The sequence below is a fragment of the Tympanuchus pallidicinctus genome, unplaced genomic scaffold, assembly GCF_026119805.1.
Source record: "Tympanuchus pallidicinctus isolate F22 unplaced genomic scaffold, pur_lepc_1.0 scaffold16, whole genome shotgun sequence".
NCBI classification, from domain to species: Eukaryota; Metazoa; Chordata; class Aves; order Galliformes; family Phasianidae; genus Tympanuchus; species Tympanuchus pallidicinctus.
The window spans coordinates 15,293,902-15,318,012 of record NW_026294679.1 but is presented as its reverse complement, the minus strand read 5'-3'; the positions used below and the strand labels follow the sequence as shown (position 1 = coordinate 15,318,012).

Genomic DNA, 24,111 nt, shown 5'->3' with positions numbered 1-24,111 from the left:
AGCACGGCAGCCCTAATCGCTACGCGTCTGCTCATTGGGCCTTTCTTCAGATTGTCCCAGCGGGGCCGCGCCGCTAGGGGGCGCTGTGGGTGCGAGCGGTAGGAGCCGGCCCCGTTCCGGCACAGCGCTTCCGCCGCCGGAGCAGCGCTCGTGGGCCGCCGCCATGAAGCCGGTAGGGCGCTGCGGGGCGGAGGCGCGGGGTTGGGGCTGTCTTCTCGCGCGGGCCCGGCCCGCCGCCGAGCCGTGGGGGTTCGTAGCGTGCTGTAGGAAGCGGCGGAGCGTTGTAGGGCTGCGGCACGGCAGCGCGACTGGAGCAGGAGGCGCGGCAGCTCGTTCAGCTCCGGCTGCCCTGTGAGAGCCACGCGCTGCTCTGAGGTGACTTTCTGCCTTCCTTCCCATCCCGACCCCCCGGCGCTGTGGCCTTTTTGGTGTTGGGCCCGCGCCGATGGGTGCGCGTGATTTCCCGTGGCACCTGTCGGCCTGCACAGCTGCCGTGCCCAGCTTCGTGCTGCTCGGGCACGCGCGCCCGGCCCGTAGCCTCGGAGCGGAACCTCCGTGTGCAGCTGTGCCTGGGGCAGAGCGTGCAGATGGAGGCGGGCCGAGGGAGTGTGCTCGGGCGGGCTGCGTGCCGTGCCGGGCTATGAGGGTGCTTTCTGCGGCTGAAAACTGGTCGGTGTAGGGTTTGGTAATTGTCGGTTTCTGTAAAGCGTTCTTCACGTCTCGTATCGATTTAATGCTTTAGAGTGAGATTGGAGCACGCTGATGCTTTGGTTGGCTTGGAGAAGAAGGGCTCTGGGGAGACCTCGATGCGTCCTTCCTGTACTTGAAGGGAAAGTATAGACAGGAGGGGGTGCGACTTTGTATGTGGCCTGTAGTCCCCAGGGGGGTGGCCTTGGACTAAAAGAGGGAGGTGTTAGGGGAAAATTCTGTACTCAGAGGGAGCTGAGGCTCTGGCACTGCTGCCCAGAGCTATGGGTGCCCCATCCTTGGAGACTCTCGGGGCTGGGTTGGATAGGGCTCTGGACCCTCATGTGGTGGGGGCGCCAGCTCCTGGGAGAGGGTTGGAGCACTATTGAGGTCTCTTTGATCCCAAGCCGCTTTATGGTTCTTCTGATACATTCAGATAAACAAGATTAACCCAAGTGTTAGGTCCTGCACTTTAGTCACAACAACCCCAGGCAACCCTACATGGTTGGGGAGGAGTGGCTAGAAAGCTGTCTGACGGAAAGGGACCTTGATATACTGATGGACAGCCAGCTGCATATGAGCCAGCAGTGTGCCCAGGTGGGCAGGACGGCCAATTGCATCCTGGCTTGTATCAAGAATGGTGTGGTGAGCAGTACTAGGAAAGTAATCCTGCCTCTGAGCTCAGCACTGGTAAGGCCTCATCTCAAGTACTGTGTTCAGTTTTGGGCGTCTCAATACAGAAAAGATGTGGAGGTGCTGGAGCAGATCTAAAGAAGGTCAACAAGACTTGTGAAGGGCTTGAAGAGTATGCCCTATGAGGGGAGACAGAAGGAACTGGGGCTATTCAATCTGGAGAAAAAGAGGCTGAGGGGAGACCTTCAAATACCTGGAAGGTCATTGCAGCAAGGGCAGGGTTGGTCTCTTCTCACTGGTGACAGGTGTCAGGACGAGGGAAAATGATGTCGAGTTGCACTAGGTTAAGCTTAGGTTGGATATCAGGAAACGCTTCTTTACAGGAAGGGTTGTTAAGCACTGGAAGAGGCTCTCCAGGGAGGTGGTTGAGTCACCATCCCTGGATGTGTTTAAAAACCATTTGGGTGCAGTGCTCAGGGACATGATTTAGCGGAGGGTTGTTAGAGTTAGGGTAATATGGTTAGATTGTGGTTGGACTTGATGATCTTTAAGGTCTTTTCCAACCTGAGCAATTCTATAATTCTGTGATTCTAAGTTGCTCAGAGCTGATAGAAGTACAGACTGAATGAGATGGCAGCCAACAAAAATAAGTTTAATGAAGGGTTTGAACGTGTCAGTTACGTGGAATTTTCAATTTGTTCCCCAGAGAAAAAACACAAAGCGCGTCCCAAGCTTTCGCAAGTTACTGAGAACTAGTAAAATAAAACTTGACAACAAATTAAAGAATAAACAGTACAAACAGCAGAGTGCTGCTAAGAAGTATCGGAAAGAACAAAAGAAGCTAAGGCAGGCTGTCAGAGATGCTGTCTGTAAAAAACCTTTTCCACTGGAGGATTACAAGAAGAAACATGTTGGTAAGTGCTTGCTCAATGCTGTTTTTTCATAGAAAAGATACGACTGTTACTAATGTTCTGCTGTTCTACATTATAAAATATTGTTTCAAGAAAACAACATTTCATTTACTGTGCACAGATAAGCACTTTTTTTTTTTGTAAAAGAAAGAAAGGGAAGTTATGAAAAATGGAAAATGCAACCATTCTGGCTACAGGGTCTGACAGATGGAGGTGGTAGAGATGTGCTTGCTCTAATTGTTATAGACTGTCATAATAAAGGGGTCATTTTCTGGGTTAATGTAAACGTGTGCTTGAAGGTTGATGAGAACAAAGTTGAAGTAAGGTGTCTCAGGTGTAGGCAGCATTAGGTTTATAAGTGTGAGTGTATGTACAGCATCTTAATTTGTGCACGTTATCTCTGAAATAGCTGAAAAACGGGAGGAAGAAGAGGAAGATGAAGCGCTTCCACTGGACATGATGGATGAAGATGACTTGAAGTTAATGGAAGATTTGGCTCGGAAAGCATCATTTTTAACCAGAGATATTTCTTCTAAGTGAGTTTTGTGATGTCTATTTTTTGTAGTATTTAAGTTTTGTTTGGCTTACGTGCAATGTAATACATTTGTCACAAGGTCCTTTTCAGTCTGGTGTTTCTTTGCAGTTCCAGTTTTGTGTTTCCTTAGTCTGTTGGTACATTCAGTATTAATGTAGCAATGTATGTCAGATCATTCATGGGCTCTGCTGCCCTTCATGATACTTGTAGTACATGTAGTACATGTAGATACATGTAGATACATGTAGTGGTAAAAGGAGAGAGCAGTCTGGTCTAGGTGAGAGAGAGGCTGTGCTGAGATCCCAGTAGTTTCTGTTTTTCATCTCTCTATATTTTATGTATCTTTTTCAAATTTGTTAAGATTTGAGGACAGAAATTATGCTTCCAAAGGATGTTTACCTTACAAACTTCATGTGATTTGTTCATTGTTGTCTTACTTTGAAGGGCCCCTGAGGATGTTACTGCTTCATGAATGGCAGCAGCTAGCACTGTGGTTTCCAGATGGCCCTATTGACTCAGACTTGTGAATAACAGCTGTATTTTCTTCATGCTGAGCAGCCAGTTACAGCTGTTGAGGTCCGGTGCATGTTGAGTAGGATTTGAGCACATAGGAAAGGTTTGATCTACACAGGGACACTGAGGCAGTCTGGTGCTGATCTTGCAGTGTTTCTAAGGTGGCTGTGTGATATGTAATATGACTCTACCAGTGGTCTTCCTTGCTGAAGCCTACCAGTCTCTGAACACATGGCTTTCGGAGTCCATTACAGATCTGTAGTTGAAGTTCTGTCACTTACAAAACCAAAAGCAGTGTTTCTAGTAAAAAAAGACTGTGCTGCTCCCTTCAAAAGGTGATTCATCATCCCTGGCTTTTAGTTTATGAATAAGATGAAGAGATAACATACCTTGTAGTTATGCCTGTACTACAGGAGAGTACAACTTTTAACTGTTTTTTGGTAAATGTTGCATGCATATGTTTAGATTCATATAAATATTTCAGTATTCACCAAACAAAGTGTCTGACCTGCCAGGCTAAGTAAGTCTTATCTTGTCTTTGCTCATATCACATTTTAATTTCCTCTAAAAAAGAGATGGGAAGTGCTACGTTGTCATGAATTCAAAAATCCCATATAGATCTGCATTAACATTGTCTCAGTGAGTGGTGACTGGTGCTATCACAGTGAATGCACTTCAGCATTCCACTGCATATGATCAGTTGTCATTTGTTTTTCTAAGTGTGAACACCTAATCCAGCTAGTATACTGTCATACATGGTTCATGTCTAATTAGATGGTTAATTGATTTTGTTTGCCTTGTGTTTTATCAGTGAACCTGTTCACATCAAGAAACGAAAACGTGAGAGCGTGATTGCAAAATATGAGAAGATACCAAGACATGTAAACACTGAACCAGAGAAAGAGCTCATCCATCTACTCCCTATCAAAGACAAAGGTGGCATTATTCCCCAAACCATGGAAAAGCCAGGTAAGGCACAGATTTTTCAATCAGAATAGCATCCAACATGTATATAACTTGTTCTTTCAGAATTTCTCAGTGTTTCTTACAGGCTTGACTCTGGGCTGTTTTTGCAGTTCCTGATGTTGCTGAGGATGAAGAAGAAGATACGGAAGAAATGGAGGTAGCAGAAGGTAATAAAGCATCATGTTTATTTATTTCTCTTTTTCCAAATCGCTGATGGATTTGAGGAATCCATTGCTGTTCTGTAAGGATGTTTGTCATTTATTTTTTTTTAGGGTGTGTGTTATCATTTTACCCAAAAAGCATAACAGTGAGTTAGAGTTTACTTTCTTCTGTATTAGGATTCTAGGACCTTTGGGAATAGATTTCCACAGCTGGCTTCAAAATCGTTCCTTCTTGAAGACATAGAAAATGCAAATATATCAACTGTATTTTTGAAAGAAAAAGTGATTGGTGAAAAACTTGCTGCAAATTGTAGGGCTCCTCAATTTCTTGGCACAGCTGGGGTCATATGTTGACTTTATATGTTATCACTGTGCTTGGGGAAAAGTATTTGAAGATTCAAAAAGATTTTAGTTCACTTACTTTTGCAAACATAAGATTCTAAAGCAGAGCAGGAATCAAACTCTGAGTTAATACGAGGTCTAGCAGGTTCGTTCATAAAGCTGCTTTTACTGTGGAACTGTATGTTGTATTGTTGAGTGGGATTACCAGTCATTTGAATGCAGTATCTAGAACTGTGGTTTACAGTATGGTATTTGTTAGTGGCTTCTCCAGTGACTCTTCTCTTTAACTCCTATGCTCTGTGCTAGACTTCAATGAAGAACCGCCACCTGTTCTCACTCCTGAGGAAATGGCTGCTCAAAGGAAAATAAAGCTGCAAGAAAGGAAGATGCACATCGCTGCCTTAGCATCTGCCATTCTCTCTGACCCAGAAAACAACGTAGGTAGCATTTATTTAACATGCATGTGTGTGTGCCTGTGTTGTGCAGCAAGTCAGTAAATAAAGATCTGAAGTGACCAAGTAATAGCAAAAGCAAAAGAATACATCAGTAAAACAAGGGCAAGTACAGTATTGCATCACTCTCTGAGGATTGCAAGCGGTGAAACTGCTGCTATAGATTGATACAAAGGATTTGAATCATGTAAGGGTCCAGGTGACTGTGTTGGCTCTGTTCAGGAGTAACTTGGTCCTCTGAATAACTTCAGGAATAATATTGTATCTGGTATTTCTTACCCAAACTACCTTGTTCCTTAATCATAACCTCTATTTCAGCTCTGCTTTCAGGGTTGTGTATAGAAGTTCTCAGTGCTTCAGTATATGCTGGTAGTTTGTTATAATTCTAGGTAATTTTAGAATGGCATCTTAGTTTTAACATTCCCAAGATAAAATTTTGATGGGTTATCGAGCATTTTTTGGTTCTTTATACAATGCTAAGTAAAGCAAGTTAATTGCTTTTTTTTCCCCCCTCAGTGTCTAGAAATGGGGAGGATGTCTTGTGACAGACTTGCAGAATTGTATGTTGTGCTTGGAAATTGGTTTGAGGGTGATGTTCAGCTGACCTCATCAGTTTCTTTTCTTAATCAGATTAAAAAGTTGAAGGAGTTGCGTGCCATGCTGATGGAACAGGACCCTAATGTTGCTGTGATTGTTCGGAAGTTGGTCATGGTTTCTCTGATGGAAGTATTCAAAGATATTGCTCCTTCTTACAAAATTCGGCCTCTGACTGAAGCAGAAAAGGCAACCAAGGTGAAATATCACATTTCTCTATAGTTTTCTGAGTCAGACAGATTTGTTAGATCATGCCAAATACTGTTGCTTTAACATGAATTTCTGGTTTAGAACAAAGAACAGCAAATACACAAGCACTTAAGGATGTTGTGAAACTGTGACAATTTGGGAGCAGAAGTGTTTGATTTGAACCTTAATTCTTGCATAATTCTTTCAGTAAGCAGGTGACTGATGGTTATGGTGGAAAGTAATAGTATACTAAATAATATACCAAACCTGAGTGGGTGACTTTCATCATAAACCCTGGAATAAGACAGTGGTTTTTGTCACACTGAGGGAAATTGAAAGAAAGCAAATTAAATACCACTGTCACCTCACTGGCACAAATTACTGTGAAGTGCTAAATGTTCAGAACAGTTTCTTTTTGTTTTACTGTATCACTGAGGTGTTCAGGGGCAACCTGATCTGATGCCTGACTTAGTGGTTGGCAACCAGCCCACGTCAGGGGGGTTGGAACTAGGGGATCCCTTCCAACCCAGACTGTTCCGTGATTCTGGATGTTGTTTGTAAGCAGTTTTGTAGGTGCTTTTAATAGAGCCATGGCTCTAAAATAACAGCTGGATCCAAAATTACACTTTAGTCCCCAGAAATGAAATAGGCCTAGTTAGGAGGAGTGCTTAGACCACAAGAGCATGTCTAGTAATAAGCAGAAATATTGTATTGTTAATACATTTCTAGTAATGCCTGTCTAAAAGGAAAAACCTTGTTAGGTATCTCATACATGTTTTAATTTTGGGGTATTTTTTGTACTACTGCCTAATTTTGGTCTCCAAATAATATTTTACTTGTGTAATGTACACAGGTTAAAAAAGAAACCCAGAAACTGAGAGAATTTGAAGAAGGCCTTGTGAGCCAGTATAAATTTTACTTGGAAAATCTGGAACAAACAATTAAAGGTACTGTGAACACTTTTTTATAGTAAATGCACAATTGTTTTCAGGATCACAGTTTACCTCTGCTGATTGAGTGCTAACCATTGCCATCTTTTATGTAATTAGTATTTCATATAATTGCAGAAGAACTTATGCAACAACTAAAATTGTAACTGTGTAGAAGCTCCTGTGCATTTTGGAAGTAATTACTAACAATGTTATTTTGTGCAGATTGGAAACAGAGGAAGTTGAAGAAAAGCAATGTCGTCTCATTAAAGGCGTATAAAGGCCTAGCAGAGATTGCAGTGAAGTGTCTGTGTGAGCTGCTTGTGGCCCTACCCCACTTCAACTTCCACAATAACATCATTGTTCTCATTGTTCCTCTCATGAATGATACGTCAAAAAAGGTAAGTGATTTTCTTATTCAGAAGAGTTCTTGTTTTGCATGAAAAATAATTTATTTCTGAGCTTTATTCCAGTATCCACATCTTGTGACCTTATCTTTTCCCTATTTTACAAGCTGTAAAACTGCTTTCTGATTAGTAAATACTATCAGTAATGTCAATTAGCTGTTCTCATGGAAAAACTTGTTTGAATTCACCTTTCAGATCTCTGAACTATGCTGTGAAGCAGTTAAGAAGCTCTTTAAGCAAGACAAGTTGGGCTTTGCTTCACTTGGTGTAGTTAAGGTTGTTTCTGGCCTTGTAAAGGGTAGAAATTACAATGTCCGACCTGAGGTAAGAGTCTTTCTGTTATACTTCACAATTTTCATTTTTTGAAAGTTTAAAAAAAATCTAAAGGTTGAAGTTAGTGCAGCTGCTGGCTGTAGACAAGCAGAATTTCATCACTGTCGGATCACATGGGAAGATTAGAGGTGGGCTGGGCCAGAAAGTTAGAAAGAGAAATAAAGGCAGGGGAAAGAAACTGGGAGCAGAAGAGCAGATCTCAGTAGAGACGTGGGTTATGTCAGGCAGGAAGACTTGAAATGAGAGAGGCAAATGGAGAGATGGATAAAAATTTGGTTTTATCCATTGCTGAGGAAGAAACTGTGAGCAGAGATGAATGATACAGATGAGAAGGAACATAAGGAGAGTAAACATAAGAATCTGTGAGCAGCAAAGCTCACCAACTAGTATGGAATTCAGGATTTCTTAACCCTTCCTTTCCTCTTCTGTTGACCACCTCTCATTTTATTTATTTATTTTCCCATAGGTATTAAAAGTTTTTCTTCACTTAAGAATTAAGGAGGTGGAATTAAAAAAAGATTCTGAAGACATTGCACCGAAGAAGAAGTTCATGACTTTCAAAGAGAAAAGAAAGCATCTTTCAAGAATGCAAAGAAAGGTAATGATTTGTGCCTTTTGGGTGTTGATAACATATTCAATTGTTTCTATTAAGAAGGAATACACCTATGCTGGTTGCCCTGTAGCATCACAGGATGGCTTAAGCAACTCACCAATCATGAATTGTTCCTTTGGAAGGTTTGTTCACTGGGTATCTTTGGGATCTGGGTGTCCAGGCTGGTTGGAAACGTTTACTCTGCTGGAAGGTTTGTTTACTTAAAATCAATTGTATGTTTTCAGTGGAAGAAAGCAGAAGAGAAGCTAGAAAGAGAACTCCTGGAAGCAGAAGCTTCAGAAAGTAAAGAAAAAAAACTGAAGCTGGTAAGTAATTTAGAAATGATTTTCCCATTTTTGCAAAGTAGCAACTCCTAATCATTTTGTAACCAAGAGTGTCCCTGCTAACTCAAACTGTCAACATTTCATACTGCTAGATACTGTCAGCAGCAGACAGACATCTTGCCTGTGCCAGAGGTCTTAGTTTTATAAAGAAGAGCCTTCTCAGCGTACCCAAGCAAGCCAGCTTAGCTATTGTTATTTCCTTCTGTTGTGTGTGCAGAAAGGTATTTGAACGCATTGATGAATGTCCTCCTGGTGCCCTGTTTCTTTTGCAGGCAGCACTAGGTAATGGCTTTTCCAAATTTCAGAGTGGCTTTTAAGCAAGAGAGTGTGTGGCTAGCTTGAACTGAGGGGAAGAGAGGTTGTTCAGCAAGTGTAAAGGAACAGAATAAGGGGGCAGGAGAGCAGGACTTGAGCTTTTTCAGCATAAGAAGAGCAGAAATGGCAGTGCCAGGACTGATTTGGACAATAAGCTTGGACAGAGAGGTGTGACTACTGTGCTAATAGAGAGGCTTTTTCTTCTGCCTTAATCTCTTTGGAGGGAGGCAAGGAAAATGTTGTGCTCCACTCTTTCCTGAAGATCCTGCCATATCTTTTACCTCACCAGTAAGTAGATTTTGCTGCCCAGTTCCAGTGTGGTGTCACTGATGTTGTCACTTTAAAAATGCATTAATATAATTTAATGCTATGGTACAACATAGTAATATTACTGTACTAGTACTAGGCACATTTTTAATGGAGTTCTAAGTGAACAAGAAATGTCTGCTTTCCATGCTTACATATTTTACTTTGTTTTCTTCTTATCAGCACACAGAGACCTTGAATATTGTATTCTTAACATACTTCAGAATCTTGAAGAGAGCTCAGAAGTCTCCACTTTTGCCAGCTGTGCTGGAAGGTCTTGCAAAGTAAGAACATGATTTACCTTCTTTTGTGTGTATCAGAACAGACATAAATTGCTGAAAGGCTGTGTGACTCCTGTAGGCAAGGAGAAGAGACTGACAAATATGTTCAAATTCTTTTATTCCTGTGCTGAGGTACTTGGCTACTTCTACAAACATTTTAATGTAATGTGAAATTGCCACAGCAGCATCAGTATGATGCATACCCATCAGGTGTGATGTGATTGTGTTATTTTGTCTGATTGCTTCCTGAAGGACCTGAGCACTGTCTCTAGTGCTATAGGGAAGCTGAGAACTATCAGCGGGGGGCTGAATTCTCCACATGTGGGAAGATAAGAGATGCTGAGCATTTGATTTAGCACAGCTTTAAGGTCTGTGTTTCACGAGTCAGAATGCTTTCAGCTAAATTTGCAGGGGATGTTTAAAGCTTCTCTCTTTGATTCAAGGTTTGCCCACCTCATAAACGTGGAATTCTTTGATGACTTGTTGATTGTTCTCCATTCTCTCATCGCTTCTGAAGTAAGTAGGGCTTAGTTGTAGAATTTTCTTAAGATTGATTTCTGAGTACTCAATCAGTTTTCTATTTATAGGACTTAAGCTATCGGGAGAGTCTTCACTGCATTCTCAGTGCTTTTCAAATACTCTCTGGACAAGGTGAGAAATCTTTAAAAAAAAAAAAAACCCAACAACAATCACCTGAAGTGTAGTATAATTTTATTAACATAATCTCAAATAAATATATTTACTCCTTTATAGGTGATGTTCTTAATATTGATCCAATGAAATTTTACACACATCTTTACAAGACGCTGTTCAGCCTACATGCAGGTAAGTCTAGGTTCTTATTTTCAGTGTCTCATTAGATAATGTTTACTCTGCTTGTTTGGTATCACAGCCTTAATACAGTGTTAGCAACCTAGTTATTTTTAACAATGTTTAAAGTAGAGTTAAAACACATACTTGTAATTTTTAGAATTTTTGATGGAATGTTTTCTTATAGAAGAAACAGAAGCTATAGTATGTTTTTTCTGTTCAGAGTTGGACTGTCTTTAACAAAAAGGGCTGACTGGTTACATCTGGGGCACGTTGGTGCTGTGTTTGAACCTTTTGGGCTTTTGTGTTATTTCTCAGGTTCCAGCGCACAGTCAGTAGCAGAATATTTAGTTTTATGTTCCTGGTCATGATTACTTACTCTTTGTATGAAACTTTGCTTTTAAGGCGGTACCAACGATGACATAGGAATTGTGCTCCAGTGCCTGGATGTCATGCTTGCCAAGCGGAGAAAGCAAGTTTCCCAGCAGCGAGCTCTTGCTTTCATGAAGAGGCTTTCCACACTTGCTCTTCATGTCCTTCCACACTCCAGCATTGGGATTTTGGCAACAAACAGAATATTAATGCAAGTAAGTTTTACTTGTGGGATTTTTTAGCTTACAGGTTAAAGGTTGTTGAGTTTTTTGACAGATTGATTTTATGCAAAATATTTTGAAGTATTTTAAGCAAAAATGATGAACACAGAGTAAATATCCTTAAATGCATCTGACGTGCAATATCATGAATGGATTCCTGGACTTAAGTTAACTGTGCTGTAATTGGATGTATAGTATAAGCAGCTCAGCCTTCTTTGTGTTGTAGACATTCCCAAAGATGGATCTCTTACTGGACAACGAATCTCAAGGCAGTGGAGTTTATCTTCCAGAACTAGATGAACCAGAGCACTGCAATGCCCAGAACACAGCTCTATGGGAGCTGCACTTGCTGCAGGTTAGTAGTAGCTGAACAATTTAGGAAGATGAGCAGTAAGTAACTACTAACAAAAGCAGAGTGGACTTCTTCAGGCTTATCAGTCAAATGTGACCCACGTGAACTGAGCCTATTCCCTATGCAGAGGGAACAACAGCACAGTGGTGTAGGAAGGAACAAGCTCTGAAGAGGGTGACACACCACTTACAATAGTTCTACGCTGAGTCTTACTGCAGGCTGCCTAATAAAACTCCTTTTGAAGCTCTTTTAATCTGTTAAGATCCCGGATGGTCTAGCCCTTCTGCAGGGAGCAACTTATACCTCAGTCTGTTATTCCAGGCAGTGTTAATGGTTTGGGGCTTGCAGAGGGTTTCCTCTGCCCTTTTTCTTGTCTTCTGGGAGAAGGAGTTAGGTTAACTGCAAAGAATTTTGCTCTCAGCATAACAGCTCCAAGTGAATAAATGTATGACTAGGTGCTCTCATTCACTTAACCTTGGAAACTGATTTTGGCAATGCTCACTTTTTCTGTCTAAATCAGAAGCAGATCCTTACATCTTATTGGAGCCAAAATAAATGGTAGAATCTATGGGTAAATACATTACCGTTATCTCCCACTCATTTGCTGTTTTTCTTTCTTTCTTTCAGAGACACTATCATCCAACAGTGCAGAAATTTGCAGCTCACCTTGCTGTTGGAGCTCCAGCTGAAGGATCAGGAGCTCTTTCACTTGATTTGAGCAGAAGGTGAGCCATTTACAAGGGATTTATTTTTAACAGTAGCATACTAGCAAAACAGCAGCTGTTTGTACTGTATTAAAGGAAAAATAATTATCCATAACATTAAAAGGTTCATTTATTCAGAACTCAATTTCTCTGTTCTTTTGCTGATACAGAAATTTTGCTGCTTGTTTTCTGACTCTGGATTATGATCATTGAACTGTAGCTCTCCACTGGAAGCTGGAAACCAAGGTGCAGAATATATCAAAATACAAGAACAGGCATCCTGATTTACACTAAGGATGTGTCTAATTCACTAACCTGTCTTCAGCAGTGGCTGGAAATAAGTGCACCAGGAAGAGCACAAAAAGGGGCAAGCTTATAAGGCCTGAGCTACCACCTACCCTCTGACTTGTTCTTTTATTCTGACTTTTCTGAAGTGTTCCAAGTCTCTTGAAACAAAGTATAAATTTTGAAAACGCTGTATGGCTTGATACAGGTTCTGCAAGTCTACAGCTTATTAGTTAGAAGCTACCTTTTGTTTTGAACCTGCTACCAGCATGCATCATTTAATGGTCCTTGGTTCTTGCTTTGGGAGATGAAGTGAACAGTCTGTTCCAACAGGCACTTTCTGTGTTTCTGTGTGACTTTGTAGATGTCCTTAATTTTGTCCCTCTGCCTGCTATCTCTTCTCTTGGCTGATGGGACCTGGCCCAGACAGGAGCCATTGCATGTGTTTCGTCATGTTTTGTTTCCTGCTCTTGAACTTATTTAAAGTATTTTGAGATGAGGAAGTGGAGAAGATGCAGTATTTGAGATGTGGATGATCAGTGAATTACACACTGATGTAACAGTGCTTTCTATTATTTTTCTATCTCTTTTCAATTCTACAGAGCATTGAGGTCACAGTCCCGTGACAGTACCCCTAGTAAGGAGATCTTGTTATTTAGGGATAGTGCTCAGAACATGTTTGTTTTTTGTGTGAAGCTTAGATTATTTTTCTCTAGTTCTTTTTTTCCATGCTGAATTTCATTTGCTTTTTTACTGGCTGTGTCCTACAGTCGGCCTGCAGTTCTCAGCAACAGTTCACTTGTAGCACAGATGATTTGGTATTCACCATCTTCTCCACATTGAGTGGGTTGAAATCCATGGAGCCTGGCGCAGACCTTTTGGAAGCTCATACTTTCTTTCAGACATTGCAAAAACTGATCACACACACCTGTCTACTGTTTGCTGTGTTTTAACCATTCTTTTTCATGTGATGGTCTTACCCATTCTCCAGTGGCTTCTTAGGTTTTTTTTTTCAGTAACACCATGCAGTAAGGAACTTTGGAATCCTGCTGGAATTTAGCTAGATTGCATTGGCTAGATAACTTCATCTACTTACTTTAGACCTTTTTTTTTAACGCCGGAGTTACAATGCAGGTCAGGCAGTGACTGCTTGGAACAACAGAGCAGGTCCACAGAGCAGGATTTTTGTCTCTCATTTCTTCTCCAGCTGAGTATTTAGACACGTATCACTGGCTTTTACTAGCCCTATTTCACAGGTACAGTCTTCTCTAGTTGATGTTCATTACTCTGAAGCGTTCACTTAAGACGTTGGTGGGTATGAATGGTGTTAGGGGACAAGCTGCTCTTGCTTTGGCAGTATATTGTGTTGAAGGGTATCTAATGACTTCTTCCTTTCACTGCAAAAACTGTGGTTTTGCTATAGGCCTGCTACAGAACTTTTTGAGGCGTACAACATGAAAGGAATGACCTTCAACCCTCCCGTTCCATCAGTAACACCCAGACGAAAGGTAATCCTTTTTTGACCATGGGCTGTACCAATTTAAGCTTTATTTGCTATGTGCAGATATTAGCACACTCAGTTTGGCTTTCTGCTTTGTGTACTTTCTCAGTTAAATATTTTTTAACTGGCTTAAGGTAGCACTGACTTTCAACAGAAGGAAGAAATGCTGTATGAATATTTCCTCTCCCATAGCGTCAGTTAACATAGCAAGATGGATGTGGTATTTGTTTTACTTAACTTTTGCTCTTTGCAGTTGTTCAGTGCAGATTTCTTATCCGTTTCTGGAATTATAAACTAACATTTGTTTAAAAAGCAGTAATAAAAAGCCATCTGTCTTTCCCAGTGTTGGTAGTTGGCAGGACAGGCTAATTCCCAGAGCCTTTGGTTCAGTATGTAGGACACTGATCCCCATAAGTGACAGTTTATGGCTTTGAAGTGTAAATTTGAACAAAGAGCTTTTTGTATGAAGAGGAGAAAGAGGTGAACACTTACTAGCTCTTGAGCACTAGGTATGTTCCAGATGCCAACCTCCATTAATTGTTCAGTGAGCGCTGCATCCTTTAAATAGTGGTAAATAATTATCTTTCTTCCTAATGAAAACTATACTAACCTTGGCAGCACCTTCACTTTTTAACTCAGTAATGTCTGTTAAAGCCCCAAGCATTTTTTTCTTCTATTTTTGAGAAGCAACTTCTGAAAAGCTTAGCTAGTACTTAGCTGGTAAGCTTCTACTTAGCTAGTCTGTCCTTAGATAATAACTGCCTGATGTTTCTGTCCTTCTGGGACATTAGCAGACAGAGCGAAGCTGGGAACAGCAGATAAGAGAGAGATTGGATAGCGTTTAGAATCATAGAATCATAGAATCACCAAGGTTGGAAAAGTCCTAAAAGATCATCCAGTCCAACCGTTCACCTGTTACCAATAGCTCCTACTAAACCATGTCCCTCAACACAACATCCAGTCTTTCCTGGAACACCCCCAGGGTCGGTGACTCCACGACCTCCCTGGGCAGCCCATTCCAGTGCCTGACCACCCTTTCTGAAAAGTAATACTTCCTAATGTCCAGCTTGAATCTCCCCTGCCATAGCTTGAAACCATTCCCTCTGGTCCTAGAGGTCCCTTGAATAAGGGAATGTGTAAAGGAGGCAGAAACAAAGGAGGAAGGAAATAGGAGAACAAGCTGTCTTTGGTGGTTATAATGGCAATACTTGGGAAATTAGCTTCAGTGTTGCTTACTCTATGGCTGTTTGACTCATTTAACAATCTTTGGCAACACCTAAGTTTGCGTCCTGCAAGTGTGTGTGTTATGCTGCTATGGTCTGTCAGCACCTCTAGGTATGCATGTTCCTTCAGAACTGGAAGCTGTGGCTATGTAGAGTTGGTATTCTTCTGAAGAATAGTTAAAAGCAAAAAAAATCATCGCCAAAAGTATGATCATCTAAGGCATGCTGGACATGTGACTTCCAAGTGAAACTTACTGGCTCTTGGATCTCGGTGAGCTGACAGTTCTGTAGGTCAGGTTGAGGAAATGGCCAGGGGCATGGGAGAGAAACAGGACTGCTAATTAAAGATACTGGACTTGTTTATTAATATAACTAATATTCTGTTATTTTCAGGACACATTCTCACACGTGGATTCACTTCTAAGTCAGGAGCTAACTGAACAGCTTCAACAACACACGAGCAAGACTGTTAGTCACAAAACCTTGGATTTTGCTAAACACTTAAAAGAGTCATCCTTGTCCTAATTGAATTTATCAATCGTATTCAGATGGCTTCTTAATTATGGACAAAGATTGATTGGAAGAAGTTTTCGCTCATCATTAAAGGAATGCGAGTAGGCTTTTGTTTGAACATAGAAGCACTCAGTAAACAGAACAGAAGCTTTTCACACAGGTACAAGGCCATCTAGCCAGTGTTCCCAGGGCTTGGGGTTTGCAATGTAGTGTCACATCAGTAATGTAAAAAGATACAAACCAAGGTCATTTTAAAATTGCCTGAAACAGTGCATTATAGTATTTTTGTTTACATAACTTCTAATTTTTGTAATAGAATATACACATATGCGTTTCTGAGGAAACACTGGGTTATGTTGATATATGAATAAATATTTTGGAAATATGTATTACTTTTCATGTTTTTGAATTCTTCTTCTGATGTCTCCAAACTCTTTATCATATTTTGAGATGATTTTTGCTTTTGCTGTGCATTTGTTCTCTTAGAATAAGAGCAGGGTATTTATTAGCAAATTAAGATTACTGAGTTCAATTTCTGAACTATCCTCATAGTTGACAGCTCTACAGTGTCTTCAATAAACCATCACTGTGAAGAATACAGGACAAATTTCAGGTAAGAATTTTAAATCTTGATTTTTCTCCCCATTCCCCAAATATCAGCTACTGCCTGGTTGTTTCAGAATTCATTTTCAGCTGCATATTGGCTTTACAAACAATAGGTAAAATATATTGGAGAACTTAAGGATGATTATTGCTTTATTCAGAACTCTGTTCCATAGGGCAGCGTGGTGGGCTGATGAGGCTGGCAGCCAATATATTTTGTGATATTTAGTATGTGATATGATAAGTTTTGCAAAGCTTTTGGTCAAGTCACCAACTTCCTTACAATAATTATAAAAAGTTTCTTTTTCTGTGGGGCATTTTGTTCTTTATCTTATGGTTCCTACATCCTTCTATAATAATTTATTTTAATATGTGCTTTAATGTTGATTAGACTGTTGGACCAAGTTCTATGTGGTTGAATGTAAATTCACAGTTTTGCAATGGGTATCTATCTACTAATGGATTAGAAAATATATATTCCTGTATTGGGAATACAAAACTGTCTACATAATACTGCTGGTAATATGTGTGTTTCTGGCTGCTCAGGTTGACATTCCCACAGCTTTTCAGGACTTGTTAAGTGATTGCAAATGTGCACGTGATTTAAATTCCAAAGAATTCTAAGAGTGCCATCAGCCTTTGTCAGTTCAGGAAGGCAAAAGGAAAGAGTCAACATCTTAAACCATTTATTTTTTACAACATATACAAATACAAGTTTATTCTTCAAGTCAGCGAGGAGGAAATAGCCTAGGTGGAAAGTTGCTTTTAGAATTGTTCATTTTACATAGTTTCCAAACAATCTAATGACTGGCACGTGGTGACTCCGCACTGTCAGAATGCCATGACATGCGTTAGGCAGAGGAAGGTGAGTGTGCAGCTAACAAGTAAGTCTTTCTGAAATACTCTATGCAAGTATTGGAGCAAAATCTATTCATTGTTATTTGTTTTCGTGTTTAATTTGCTAACCCTGTCAAATGCCTATCACTATTGCAGTTACAAAATATTTATTACATAGTGAAAAAACTCCACCATTGTTACACTTAGTGGGATACCCCAAAAGTAAACTGAGTTTTGTAGTGGTCTACTAAGAGCCAGCGATTAAAGAACAAACATTAGTGAAGCTTAGCAGCATTCAGAGAGCAAGAGCAGAAGGGAGAGTTCTGTTTCAGAAGCTGCAGACTCAGCCTTTCACTGAACTGGAAAGCTACCAGCAAGTTATTTATTTAGAGACAAATATTTCCTGCATATTTCAGGAACACATTCCTATAGATTACTAGTTGAAGTCTTTAATTAATTCCTAGAAGCATATGATTTCTGGAAGCAGACCACTTTGAAAACATGGCTATTGAGTTCCTTCATCTAGTAAAACTCTTTAGTATCAATAAAAATAGGTGGTTAGGATTTAAAAATTGTAACTATACTATATAAAAATTGTACAGTATTTTGCTGCTTCATTTAAGTTGGATGAATAAGATATAAACAGGAAACTCTTCAGCCCATAGGAATTCCCCCCCAGTGTGCCCCAGCTCCTGAAAACTGAGCAGTAGTGGAACAAGCCCGGAATCCCTGGCAGCCTGAGTGTTGTCCCATATACTCACAGCACTGCAAACAGCAAATGCTTTGTGAGGAAAATCATAAAGAAAGATTCACAAAAAGATATTGGTATAAAAGTACAGTGGTTTAAAAAAAAAAATTGAATAAAATACTCCCATATGGCCAAGAGGCAACTGAGCGCAAGGGTTTTACCTGTAAACTCATCAGAATGGGGCCTGCTACCACTCAGTACTTTTTTCTGGAAGGTGTTGCTTATTTACATTCCTTTCTTTCAGACTTTATCCTGGAAGCTGTTTCCTGTAAATAGTTTGTAATGTGAAAATGAATGTATTTTCCTAATTGAAGTCCGTCCCCAGCCAAAAGCACAGATAGGGACAAAGGTGTTTTATCAGAGGAATGTGTGGGCAAGTATTCCTGCAGAAAGAAAATCTTGATAAGTGAAATAAATTTTCCTGGTAGAATTGAAACTTTTTTTTTCACATGAAATGCATTTATCTGAGATTTCTTAAAACTTAACAAAACCCCAAACCTCTTTAATGCTTTAAGGGGTGACAGATTTTCATTAGTGGGATATTTGGAATGAACACAAGTGGAAGGGAAATCTCTTGCTTTCCATCTGAACCAAAAGGGAACTGCATTTCACTTGCAAAAAAAAAACCCCTCACTCTGACACTTGGCACCAGCCAGAACCTTTCTGTAACTTGAGGTTGTGATATTTGTGCATTAATGAAAGTACTGGAACATTATAATTAGCCTGACAAAATTCTAGATAAATATTTCCCTGTTCTGTTTTACTGTGACGAACAGCAGAGAAAGCAGTTTTAGACCTTGACCGGTGAGGAAGATACTTAAATTAATCAACTTTTCCAACAACTGGACAGTTATTGTATTAGCAGAAAAAGTACTTAACTGCTATTCCTAAGTTCCACTAGACTTTGTGCCAGTGGTGGAGCTGCATTACACCTTGTGACACTGCTGCTGTTGCCCCTGAATTTCACAAGATTTCTTTTTTAAATTTAAATTTATGTGAAAGAAAACTATTACTGGCTGATGAAATGCATGTAAGGGTTTTGTATGTTGGAGCAAGCGTGAATTCTATTTTCAGTACTGCTGAATATTTTTTTTTAAAGAAGTCAAATAGTTAAGGATAAACTCTATAGGATAATAATTCTTATTTCTAAAAATACCCAAAGCACTTGAAGAAAAAAAATTAGTGATATGAAACTGCCACTGTGCTAAAATAACAGAAAAGGCTAGCATTTAAGAACCTGCTGCATTAGTCGAATTGTGCAGTGGGTTGATGCATTTCCCAATAATTCCGAAGTATTCCATATCAAATTAATTATGCTTAGAAAACAGTTTTTCTGTCTTAGTACTAAAGATAAGCACTGGGAGCGAGGGATATGTGATATTTTTCCTGATAGTTGGAAATGGCCTCAAGGGGGCACGTTTTGCCTTGTTAGCATCTGGCAGACAGGAATTCTCAGTAGTGCATTGTAAAAGAAACTGGTGGGAAAATGTAGCTTCTACCTGCTTATTTATATATCAGAGCATGAGTTGGCTTTCTTTTGGTTTATTCTGTAATTACTGGGAGAGGAAGGACGTCTACCATCTGCAGATAGGGAACCTTCCTTTCCTTTCATCCTTACGCTACCAAAAGTGCACATCCTTGTTGTAGCTGCAGTGCTATTCTATTCTTTGCCTGATGCAGACTCTCTTAGGAGCAGCAGCAGATGTCTTTAAGTGCTAAAGTCAGCATTCTGTGACCGCAAGAATCAATCCCTATAGCATGGATTCTCACTGGAGTCAGACAGCTAACAATGTGTGGTTCAGGGAGTGCTCCAGGGAGCGCAAATGTGTGCAGGGCCAAACACTTAATCACCAAAGGTATACTTTGTATGGGAAATGGAAGGGATGGGTGGTTTCAGCAATTGTTTTATCTGTTCCCTCGTAAGTTGGTATATATAGATTAATTAACTAACTAAAAAAATTAATAACCTCCATGGAGTAAAAAAAGAGGCAACCATAATATCTTAAATATCAAAAGATGAATTCAGCAAATATCAGACTTTGACAGTGTTTCTATGTAAACGAAGTGTCAAGCGTGGTAGTGTAAGAGTGTTTATGCTCTCTGGGTTTAAATAGTAAGTAAAAAAAAAACTACTGTAGGCATTTTCATACAATGCTGAAGTGTTAATTATGTTTTTCAGTACTCTGAGTTTGGTCAGTTTTGGGTATCAGACTTCTTGTGCTGAAAAGAAACAAGCAGGAAAGTTCAAACATTTTTTTCCTCTAAATCCAGAGGGAGGTGAAAATTGTATAGTTTCTAAAAAGTAATATATGATAAATATATTACACAATGACACATACTTTGGGACATGATAATAAATATTCTCTCTTTAAACGCAAGCCTGGAAAACTAGACTTTATAAGATGATAATGTTGTTCTTTGTCAAAGTATCACTACCAGTTAGGTGTATTTAACTACTGTACAATATTTTGTTAAAGCAGATAAACCATAAATAACTTGAGCAATTTGTGTATATTCACCAAAGTTAAACTGATAAGCCAAGGAAGTTACAGTATATTTAAATCTCTTTACAGTCACTAAACACAGTGTTCAACAGGAATCTTTATGTAAAAGTGCATTATTTTAATATAATACACATAAAAGAACACTCTGGTTCTCTGCCTTTGGTTTCCCTTAAGGCAATTAGCTAAAATCTTTTGTTTAAAAAGGAGACAGGGTGGTAACATGTTTGTTTACAACATACAGTCCAAGAAAAATTCTTCATCTGCCTGTCAAGACTTTGCACAAGTGAAGATAGCGGGGAGCTGACAGGCAGCTCTCCAATCTGCCATCCCATGTAGCGTTCCCAGATTCTGAATGTTAATCCAGCAGCACTGCCTGGTTAAGCATTAAAAGCACAGACCAAACAATTGCCGACCAGTTCAGACCTCAGCAGATTCCTTCAAGGGCACTGGAGAAGGGTTCAGTGTTGTAAATTCCAGTTTGCAGAATAAATGAAAGAACAAATGCTGGAGAGGAGGGAATGTGACTGGGATTTTTCCACAATCTACTTTGTTGCGCTTGAATTCTGTTGGTGATTTAGTGTTGCCTTTGTCGCCTAGAAAGAAGACATCCCATGTGTTTGTTCAGATCTCAAATATTTTGCAAATGATGATATTGTTTGAATTCTGCTTGTTAGTACAGTGCTTTAGCAATGATGTGATATTACGTGTCAAATAATGCTTTAATAGTGTAGTAAGCGAAAAGGAATTGCAATCTCCTTAAATTCACTGTATGTGAAATGGGATTACCAATGCTGAAAAGATTTATTCTTCGTTTACAGTGAGCTTTCTCAGATGACAGCTCAGTGCTGTAGTAGCACTATGCAAATGTCTGCGTAGTGTAAATGAGTGGGCAGTTAGATGGACTGTCCTTTATATAAACGGTACGCTGGTGCGTTTCAGTTGTTACTTTAAATCAAGCAAGGAGAAATTGAAGAGCTACAGAAAAGACAGTAAAAATGTTTAAACATTTCTGGCAAAAATTTCGCAGAGAGTGACAGTGCCTCTATAAAGTTGTTTTTGCTAAAAAGGAGATCATCAATCCCAATGATTTTATTACGTGCATGCATTGTAACGTCTAGTAACGAAAGCTCTACTGGGTGCCTTGTTTACTCAGGCCCACAGCAGAAGGCTATAACAGGACAGTGACAGTGGAGCAATTACTCAACTAGCATGCATACTATAAAATCTACCAGTATGCAGCATTCTGCTTTTGTTTCATAAATGGGTAAAAGAAGGTGAGTGAAACTCTACACCATTCTGATTCATTGCAGTAATGCCCTAATAAATAACTGGAGATCTCACTGATCTTTCTGCAGCTATGCACAACTATGTTTAAGGCTTTTATGGATCTGTCAGTCCCTTACTATGGCTTACCAACACCAGAGGTGAAAAGATACTGTGTAACTTATGTACTAAATTGACTCTAATGCTGAGCCATGGTACCTCATACCTGCACAGACTGTACTGGAAGCACTGGTGGTGACTATTCCATAACGTCACTAAAAGTCAAGCTGCACATGGGCCTGTCATCCTTATTTTGTGGGCTGTCAGGCAGGACTTGCAGGGGTGGTGAAATGAAGCCCCGGTACTGCTTACTTGACTTGGTCAGCTTTTTGAGCTCACTGGTAAAGGAAATGCCTTTTCTTTTGTCATCTCGTGCTGCCTGTAAAACAGAACAGATCACAGAAATGGTTTAACAGGTTGTTTAGCTGTAGAATACAGAATTTAATATGAAAACATCCAACATTTTTCTAAACATGTGTCCCCTTTAAAATTTAGTGAAGCTATGCTTTCATAATAACTGCATTCTTATGGTTGTTCAGACTAGACTGGCTGAAAAGTACATATTTTCAAAGATTATGTATAGCATATTTGGGATAAACTTTTATAAAATTGATGCTTTTGACACAGTTACTTTAAGGCGGCAACAGCCATGGATTGTTGGCATCTGCTGGAAAGGAGAATGCTGTTCCTTCTCCCAGCAGAACAGTACTTCAGTCCTTCCATTTTCCCAAGCCTGCGGCAAAGCAACAGAAATATTTTTTGACTGGACAGGAATAAAGGAGACTTTTTATTCCAGTAGCGTTCAAGTGCTGTTCCTTGGAACAGCCCCGTCTGTCTTAGTGCTATGGGGAGCAGGGCATGTGCAGCCAGATTTCAGAAATGAGAAAGCTGTAGCAAAAGGTAAAGGCTGTCAGGGGACTTGCAAGCTGTGAGAATCACGTTGCAGAATGTAACTGATGTCATTTTGCAAAGGATGGGGGAGTTGAGAACAGGAGTCACTTTTTTTGCTGTAGCCTCTTCACCTGGACCTACAGGACCTACAGGCAGCTTGGCCCTGAAAGCGTAGCTCTGCTTTATAAAAAAAAAAACATACTATATTCAGGCTAAAAAAAAGAAGTTTGCATTTTTAAATGCAGCATCTCTTACCTTGGCTTTTTTGCAGCCAGATGTCTTGTAGCAGTGCAGTTAGTTTGAAAAAACAAGCAACACAAAAACCCCTTCAAACCTACAGACTACAGAGCTGACAGGGTCTGGAAACAAGGTGTCAAGAAACAAAATCATTCAAAGTCTCACTCGACCATTCAGTATGTTTCCAGTCAGCTCATCATGCACCATCTACAAAACCAACAGCAAAGTGTTCCCTCCTTTACCTGAACCTGTTCTTTGAGTTTAAGAATAAATTTTCCAGCTCCCTTCCACTTGCTTTGGGCCTGAAACACACACTCTTGATCGGAGAGAATCCTCTGAGATGGTTTAGATGTTGAGGACTTCTTGTTTGTTGGCTCTTTTGTCACCTCTTCGAGGAGGACATAGTCGCTTGGATTTGGATTGCTCAGAATGCTGTAGGAATACTTGGCTTTGCAAAGAGTCTGTTTAAGAGCAAAAAAAGAAGGCCAGAAAGAAGGCATTACTTCAGATTCAGGTTACCAGGCAGATCCCTCAGCTGAGCACACAGCTCACCTACCCTGTGTAAAAGCAGCCTCCACCCCACACCTTACAGACCCACATGTGGAAGCATGCACGGCTCACCTGCTGTATGACATCCTGCGCGGTGCTGAAGCGCGGTGCCTTGATGACAGTGCGTGGCTGCTCGGGGGAGACATCGTGTACCTGAACGAAGAAACTGTCATCCTCCGAGGTGATGGCTGCATCTTCCTTTGCTTCTTGAAAGACGTTTCTCTCATTTAAATTCTGAAAAAAAAGAGGGCCAAATTCAGCTACTGCAGAGCGTAACTCAAAGCGGTGGTCAGAGAAAGTTTTCATCACTTGAAAATCAGGCACTCTTGTGGTCCTATTTCATTAAACGCAACTGCTACATATAGTTTTGACAAGCCAATATCGCTTAGAACGTATACACCCGTGTTTCTAAAATCAGTGCATCTTTAATATCTCTCCATTTACAGCTCATGCTGTGCTCCACAGAACATTGCATGGCAAACCCAAACCCACAGCATTACTTCCATCCATACTAAGTCAGATTTTCAACTATGTTTTCTGAAGGAATGCAGCTCATCAGTGACATGTTTGCAGTTGCACGTGCTCACAAAGTGCTGCAGTCAGCTGAATGAAGAAGGCTGCTAATTGCACAAACTTCTACTTATTGTCTTGGCTCCAAATATTAGAAACAAACTGAAACAAAATACTAACTTGTGTAATATAAAACACTGCCATCCATGCCCATTGTTTAAACTAAGGAAATCACTACATCTTCCTGCTTTAAATTCAAAGACATGAAGTATCTCATTATTTTAGGCTACCATTGAAAATTTCATCATCCTTCAAGGTTTTTAAAGTTCTTGAGAAGTAAAATCCTTTCTAGTTTTCAGAACAACAACAAAAAAAGCTGCTGATACATAAACTGATTGGTAATTGTAGCCTGGAGTTCTGTTATCTACCATCCTTTGG

At 40.1% G+C, this 24,111-nt stretch overlaps 2 protein-coding genes across 9 annotated transcripts in view; one reads left to right on the top strand and one right to left on the bottom strand.

The window, feature by feature from the left end:
- The first annotated feature begins 98 nt into the window (after nt 1-98).
- Nucleotides 99-15,856, top strand: NOC3L (NOC3 like DNA replication regulator). 2 transcript variants are annotated; one of them, XM_052677956.1, is made up of 21 exons: nt 99-172; nt 2,027-2,234; nt 2,641-2,767; nt 4,091-4,248; nt 4,356-4,412; nt 5,055-5,185; nt 5,831-5,992; nt 6,837-6,930; nt 7,138-7,313; nt 7,515-7,643; nt 8,119-8,250; nt 8,490-8,570; nt 9,393-9,493; nt 9,934-10,006; nt 10,078-10,141; nt 10,244-10,315; nt 10,706-10,887; nt 11,120-11,248; nt 11,873-11,970; nt 13,658-13,742; nt 15,352-15,856. In XM_052677956.1, the coding sequence occupies exons 1-21, from the start codon at nt 164-166 to the stop codon at nt 15,481-15,483; spliced, it is 2,400 nt and encodes a 799-aa protein (XP_052533916.1). In that variant the 5' UTR covers nt 99-163; the 3' UTR covers nt 15,484-15,856. The 2 variants fall into 2 exon arrangements, with proteins under 2 accessions (XP_052533916.1, XP_052533915.1); XM_052677955.1 differs by lacking the exon at nt 99-172 and adding an exon at nt 1,166-1,377.
- An 889-nt stretch (nt 15,857-16,745) lies between these two features.
- PLCE1 (phospholipase C epsilon 1) overlaps nt 16,746-24,111 on the bottom strand; it is a 149,645-nt gene continuing 142,279 nt past the window's right edge. For all 7 annotated transcript variants that reach the window (XM_052677947.1, XM_052677949.1, XM_052677950.1 and 4 more), the window contains 4 exons: nt 23,236-23,397; nt 22,857-23,075; nt 21,653-21,865; nt 16,746-20,756 (listed from right to left, as the gene is read on the bottom strand). In XM_052677947.1, coding sequence (XP_052533907.1) covers nt 21,686-21,865; nt 22,857-23,075; nt 23,236-23,397 — 561 coding nt within the window. In that variant the 3' untranslated portion in view covers nt 16,746-20,756; nt 21,653-21,685. The remainder of the gene's footprint in view (nt 20,757-21,652; nt 21,866-22,856; nt 23,076-23,235; nt 23,398-24,111) is intronic.